General features: G+C 52.4%; 1 protein-coding gene across 1 annotated transcript; it reads left to right on the top strand.

The window, feature by feature from the left end:
• On the top strand, positions 1–6,320 carry TGOLN2 (trans-golgi network protein 2). Its single transcript, XM_065651469.1, has 4 exons — positions 1–126; positions 1,222–2,390; positions 3,050–3,133; positions 3,786–6,320. The coding sequence occupies exons 1-4, from the start codon at positions 63–65 to the stop codon at positions 3,789–3,791; spliced, it is 1,323 nt and encodes a 440-aa protein (XP_065507541.1). The 5' UTR covers positions 1–62; the 3' UTR covers positions 3,792–6,320.
• Positions 6,321–7,307: the final 987 nt, after the last annotated feature.

Genomic DNA, 7,307 nt, shown 5'->3' on the forward strand with positions numbered 1-7,307 from the left:
TAGCAGCTGCCTCGCGGAAGCGGAGGCGCGCGGGCCAGTGCGATCGTTCGTCCCGGGTCGCCATGTCGCTGCGGCTGCTCCTGCTCCTGCTGCTCTTCGCGCTCTGCGCCGCCACCCGGGCCCAGGGTGAGAGGCCGGGACGGGGTGGCTGGGCTGGCGTGGGCTGGAGGGACGGCGCTGGAGGGGGGGCTGCAGCCGGGAGCCCCGGGGCGAGGGGTGGGGGAGCCGGCGAGGGAGGAGCGGCCGGGATGGGGTCGCTGAGGGGGCGGTTGGGCTGAGCCCTCGGGCTGGGGTGGGTCTGACGCGGATTCACAGAATCCCAGAATGTCAGGGGTTGGAAGGGACCTCGAAAGCTCATCCAGTGCAATCCCCCTGCCGGAGCAGGAACACCCAGATGAGGTTACACAGGAAGGTGTCCAGGCGGGTTGGAATGTCTGCAGAGAAGGAGACTCCACAACCTCCCTGGGCAGCCTGGGCCAGGCTCTGCCACCCTCACCATGAAGAAGTTTCTTCCCATATTTAAGTGGAACCTCCTATGTTCCAGTTTGCACCCATTGCCCCTTGTCTTGTCACTGGTTGTCACCGAGAAGAGCCTGGCTCCATCCTCCTGACACTCCCCCTTTCCATATTGATCCCCATGAATGAGGTCACCCCTCAGTCTCCTCTTCTCCAGCTCCAGAGCCCCAGCTCCTCAGCCTTTCCTCACACGGGAGATGCTCCACTCCCTTCAGCATCTTCGTGGCTGTGCTGGACTCTCTCCAGCAGTTCCCTGTCCTGCTGGAACTGAGGGGCCCAGAACTGGACACAATATTCCAGATGTGGTCTCACCAGAGCAGAGCAGAGGGGCAGGAGAACCTCTCTGACCTACTGACCACCCCCCTTCTAATCCCCACCAGGTCCCACTGGCCTTCCTGGCCAGAAGGGCCCAGTGCTGGCTCATGGTCATCCTGCTGTCCCCAGGACCCCCAGGTCCCTTTCACCTACACTGCTCTCCAACAGGTCATTCCCCAGCTTATACTGGAACCTGAGGTTGTTCCTGGGGTTGGCAGGGGCTCTTGTGCTGCTCCTGTGTGGGGCGGGAGGCACCACGGGGCCCCTGTTGTCACCTGCCCATGTCCTCCGCCCGCGTTGCCTCTCGGTTCCCCATCTCACAGTTTCCTTCCCCTCGGGGCTCACCAGCCGAGCGGGGACAGCCCTGAGTGTCTCTGTGTTCACCAACAGCTGAGCAGAACCCGAATGAACCAGACACCAATGGTGCCGGGAGAGCCCACCAGAGCACAGTGAGTACCAGGCAGGAAACCACCACGGAGAAGCAGCTGAATGAGTCCAGAACAAGCGGAGAGACGCACTCGGAGGTGAATCAACCCGACAAGAAAGACTCCAAAGCACACACAAGTAACACGGAGGTGACAGATACAGAACAGAACAGCACAGGTGTGTCTGGTGGCGACGGCAGCGAGACGCAGACGGGTGGCCAGAGTGACGCTGCCCCAGACAGCAGCACCAGTTCCCAAACCGAGAAAGAAGGTGGCGGTGCCGGTAACCAGGGTAACGGGCAGAGCGGCGGTGGCGGTAACCAGGGTAACGGGCAGAGCGGCGGCGCCAATAACGGGGCCAGCAACCCCAGTGGCCAGGGTGACAACCAGAACACGGGTGACAACCACAGCCCAAGCAACGGCCAGAGCTTGGACACCGGGCAGAACAAGGATGACAAGCACAACACGGGCACCAACCAGGGCAGCAGCAGCACAGAGCAGGGCAGTGACGCCAGCAACCAGGACAACAAACAGGGCGGCAGCACCGAGAAACAGGAGGAGAACGAAAACAGTAATGGCAATAACCAGAGCAAGAACGGTAACGGCGATAGCCAGACCACGAGCGAGGGCACTACCAGCGATAACCAGGACAACAACAAGGACAGTAACACTGAGAACCAGGACAAGAACCAGAGCAGTAATGGCAATAACGAGGACAAGAATGGAGGCGTTACCAGTGATAATGAGGACAAGAACCAGGAGAAGAACCAGGGCGGTAACGACAATGACCAGGAGAAGAACCAGCGCGGTAATGACAGTAACCAGGGCAGTGACACCAAGAACCAGGACAACCAGGGTAATCAAATGGACTCGGAGAGAAACAAAAACGCATCACCACAGTCTGGTTCCTCTGCTGCTGATGGCAACAGCTATTTAGACAACACTGGAGGCTCCAAAGAGGAAGAGGACGCAGGTGAGGATGGCGGCGACGGCACCTCCTTTAACGGGGAGCGAGAGAAGAGCGTCCCCTCCGTCCCCAGGGCCCAGGCTGAGAGCAGCCACTTCTTCGCCTACCTGGTGACCACAGCCATCGTCGTCGCCGCCCTCTATGTCGCGTATCACAACAAGCGCAAGGTGAGCAGCCGTGACATCCCCCCAGTCACCGCCCAAACCGGGACCCGCTGGCCTGAAGAGTTTTCCCCTCGCTCAGAATTTTCCTTTTTCCCCAACACCTCCCGCTCGCTGCGCGACGTGGGTTTGGTTAAAATTAATCCGAGCCTTTTCCCAGCAACTTTTTGGGGGGTTGTGACTAGAAAGTGGTCGAATCTCCGCAGAAGTTGCGTGGCCGTGGCTCTAGGAGTTATTTTCAGAGGTGAAAAGGAAAATATGTGCGAAGTTACCCCGTGTTTTCTCACCAACATGGAGTTTTTTGTAGCAGGTTGCAGATTTGTCCTTAAATAGCCTTATGCAGGAGGGGGGCAGCTCAAATGATGTAATTGTCGTTTGCTGGTTTTGGTTTCTCCTCCTCTAAAGCTCTTTTTGAGGTAGGAAAAAGAATAAGTAAATTCTTACTATTTTGTGTGTGTTAGGCAAACCTCATTATTGCCTGCTTTTGATCGCAGCTGGGTTTAAATATTTGCATTTCTTTGTTTCAGGCGTTTTTTCAAGTGAAATCGGGTCACTAGAAGGAGGGGGGTGAAGCTGCTCATTAGAAATCGCCTGTGTTTAAAGTGAGAAAAAGCTGATTTATTGGTTACTGTCCCCTCACCTTGTCCCTGTTTCTTTGTCCCAAGATCATCGCGTTTGCGCTGGAAGGAAAAAGATCAAAAAGTGGGCGACGGCCCAAATCTGGCGATTATCAGAGACTGGATCAAAAGGTAAGACATGCCTCAAAACGGATGCCATGGGGCCTGGTGTACTTTATAAATGCGATATATTGTGTACTTTATAAATGCGATATATTGTGTACTTTATAAATAAGATATATTGGCCTTTCACGTTAGAAATGGTCACAAAACCCCAACTTGGTTGGTATTTTTTTGGCAAAAATCCCACTCTTGGTCTAGAAACAGGGGTTTTGCCCCCAAAATGGAAGCAGTAACGCTGAGAAATGATGGTAGAAGTAACACGGGGCTGAAATTTGAGACTTGAGCTCTGAATAGTTTCTCGCCAACTCAAATGACTTTTTCAAAGAAGTTTTTAGGGGAGAAGGGTGGGATTTTGGGGGAAATCCCTTCATTCTGCCCCTTGGAACTTTTTTTACCTGTTGTCCTTGAAGTCAGAAGCGTCTGGGGTTATTTTCTGCAAGAAGAGGATACCAATCTTGCTGATATTTTTGGAATTTATTTCCTCGCCAGGAATTCCCCGACATGTCCCTGAAATGCGGCGAAGCAGCCGGGCCGGTAGAAGAATCTCATTTTTCAATTGAAAGCTCATCAGAGACCCTCAAACCCCAACACTTTGTCTGAGTACAAAACCAACGCCGAGCTTTCAAATAATTTAAACCTTTTATTTTTTCCCCCTTTCCAGATCTAGATTCCTCTTTGGAAATTCAGTGGAATCCCAATGGCTGACGATGAAAACACAGGAACACTGGGTCGCCTGCCCAGTGTTGTCACCACGTTCGGGTTTCAGACACTGGCGGGGAAAAAGGGGAAGACGCTTTTGGTTTCGCACCCGCACCTTGGTAACATCCAACTCTCACTTCTCGAAACGCTTTTCTCCTTCCCCGCCCGCTGAAGATGAACTTTTATTTTCCGCTCGGGCCTCCGTGACCTGGGAAAAATGAATCCCCAGCGCTTGATGGAACTTTTGTGTCCGAATGAAATGGAATTCGCCATCTGCTGTACTGACGACTCCTCTCGAGAGGGGAAAAAAACAAACACCCGCCTGTGAAATGAGCCGCCTGACGTTCCCTCTTCCCTCCGTTGTATTTGGATGCAAAAGTTTGGAGCGCGACTGATTGCACTAGTTTAAAAATGATCCGCCAAGGACTCTCTGATTTAATTTGATTTATTTTCTTTTTCTCTCTCCCTGTGCTGACAGCGACGCTTGAGGTCAACATATCGAGTCTTTTTCTCTGGACACGTTGGAGCTGCCCTTGGGTTATAGCTTAAACCTTCCTCGCCTGCATCTTCTGCTCTGCGTGTCTCTTTTCACTCCCAAACCCCCCAAATTCCGAGGTTTGCACTAGAGATGACGGTTCCGATGCTGTGAAGGGCAAGGGAGGCTTAAAAAGCTTGTGCCAAATTGCTGCAGCGCGGCTGTCGCAGACTTGGCCTTAAAAAATCGCTGCCCCGCCCCTTGTGAAACGTCGTTTTGTGGTGATGTGAGATGTGCAGTGGCCCCGAAGCGCTTGGGCTGAACAGAAATTGCAGTTTTTAAAATGCTTTCCTCAAAAATCGAGGCTCTGGCGCATTCAGAACCGCTGGCCAAGCCCCGGTGAGCGCTGCCGGCGACACGGGCGCCGCGTTTGCTGCCCACGAGTCCCCACGGGACAATTTCTGCACCTCCCGAGCAGGTGACAACACCAAGGGCTTGTTTTACCACCAACACGACCTCGTTCTGCTCCCCGCGGCTCGGCCGCTGCAATTTCTGAGAGTTTGTGGTTAAATGTCACACTTAGCCAGGGCTGGGACTTCCCGCTTGTATTTACGCCTGCAAAACACATCGATTCACAAGTTACGACTGTGAGATTGTTTTGATTTTTGTCATTCTACTCCGAAGATGTTGATTCGAGACGTGATGTTTCTGAAATAACCACCCACCTCCTGCTTTTTGTTGGTTTTTTTTTTCCAATACGGGCAGAAAAAAGTTGTTACAAGGCCTCCGGCGCTCTTGGCACAGGCACCCGAGTCGCCTCCCCCGACTTGCTGACAGGAAGAATCTTTTACAAGGACAAAGACGTTTCCCTGTCTGGACACCAAAGCTCCAGCTGTATTTTTATTTTTCCTAACATTTCATTCCACACAAAAGAGGAGAGAAGGAGCTTGATGCTCTCCTAAAACAAAAATAAATACAAATCCTTTTTTTTTAAAATTTTTCCTTTTTCCTGTTAGCAAGCACAAAGCAGAAAAAAAAAAAAATCTCTCCTGCCTTTAAATAGTGTTCACTGTTTCCACAGATAAACTTTTCCGATGCTAAAATTACTCGCGGGAGCTATTTTGGAGAACGGGAGGGGGAAAGAGAAAGGAAAACAAGTTGGGGAACAAAACCCTTGGGCTGAAATGTGCCTTGTGAAAGGGAAATCAGACTTGGTTGGTTCAGGGCTCCCATAGGATAAATCCAGCACTGATTTACGGATGGGACGCGGGTGGCGGACTTTATTTAATGTCAGACGGGGTGGGGGGGGGTGTGGAATAAAAACAAATTCCACCATGTGCTTCTGAGCCACTCACGCAGGAATTTTTAGAGCATACGCACCGTTTTCCTGCTTTGTCCTTTTTATTTTTTTTTTAATTGAAAAATAATTTACAAAGATTATTTTGCTTTTCTATCACGAGGTGTTTTTCAAAGGCTTTTCGGTCTCTATCGTCCCCCGGTGTGTTGGGAATCGGCTGCGAATGGCGCCAGAGCAAGTTCTCCGGAGAGCGGGACCCTTGCACCTCAGACGTCCTCAGGTTGGGGTTTGGGGAGAGAAAGAGCCAAATCTGGGGGATTTCCCCCCAAAAAATCTCCTCCTACTCAGCAGCACATTCCTGGCGCTGCTCGCTGGAACTGTCCCAACTGGGTGAAACCTTGGGGGATGACGACGCGTTGTTTGATTTTTATGGGATTTCGATTCACGCGACGCATTTCGAAGGGGTCAAGGTGCGCGTAACCTTTTCCCTTTGGCCACGGGACGTGTTCCAGCGGACAGGATCTGTCGGCGCGCAGGTTTTTTGCCAAACGTCTGTACTTTTAGACCGGCTGCCTCGCCCGTTTGAATCAGCAAATTGTTTTCTGCTGCAGTGCAATGCAAACTTTGCTTTGAAGGATCAGCATTTTTATATTTCTTTGTACTTTGTTGTTTTTTTTTTTTTAATGTGTGGTAAGGTCAATAAAAGGATTTAAAAAATAAATAAAGCATTGAGTTTTCACTTCTTTTATTTATTTTGTGTGTGTTCTTTGCACGATCTGCTTTGAAACGCGGCAGCAACGGCGCAGGTTCATTCCTCTTTGTGTAAAAAACCAACGGTTTAACAAAACCAGCTGTGTTTAAGCCGAGCGTGGAGCTTTTTCTGCTCTGTTTTCACATGCAAACTGTGTCCTCGCGTGATTAACGCTGCGAACGGAAGGAGCCGAGGCAGGTTGGAGCGGATTTGAGAGGTTTCCAGTTTGCTTCACGCTCCCCCAGTTCCTCCTGACCAGTTTGGCCCCTCGCCCAGACGGTAGCGAGCGGGGTTTGTTTAGGACCTGACATTAAACCCGAGTTTAAACCTCTCTTCTCCGGATCTCTCCTGTATTTCCCCTTCCACCCACAGGGAGGCTCTGAGGAGGACGCGGCCCAGATCCCAGTGACCCCTGAGCGCCAAACTGGGCGAAACTGGGACAGGCTGGGAAAGCGCTAGGGCCGTTGTGACGGGGCGCGAAAGGGGAGGAGGAGGTGGCGTGATCAGCAGCAGATGCCGGGGCCCTGCTGGGCAGCGTCTGCCGCTTCCTGCGCTAAAATAAACTTTCGCCTTTCCCCCATTTTCCTCTAAAAGGCGAAAGTCCAACCTCGTGAACTCTCCTCCGACTTGGCCGCGCACCAGCGGCCGCCGGCGCGGGGACGGGAGAAGGGCAGAGACGCTTGTTGTTCTGTGGCCGGGGTGACCGAGGAGGGGGAGGCAAAAAAAGGCTGGAAATGGTGCGGTGGTGAGAGCAGAGCTGGAACTGTGGGGTCGGGTTTGGGCCCCCCAGCTCAGGGCTCAACGTGGCGGCCCCAGGGGCACCAAAATCACCCCAAAACGCAAAATGGTAATTCTCCTCCTCCAAAAAATAATTCCGCAGTGGCGGGATGTTGGACGAGGCCTGTGGGAGAGGAGCCGGGAGCACCCCGGGGTGAGGTTTTGGGGGGTTTTCACCCCAAAA

This window comes from Caloenas nicobarica, chromosome 25 (genome assembly GCF_036013445.1).
Source record: "Caloenas nicobarica isolate bCalNic1 chromosome 25, bCalNic1.hap1, whole genome shotgun sequence".
Lineage (NCBI taxonomy): Eukaryota > Metazoa > Chordata > Aves > Columbiformes > Columbidae > Caloenas > Caloenas nicobarica.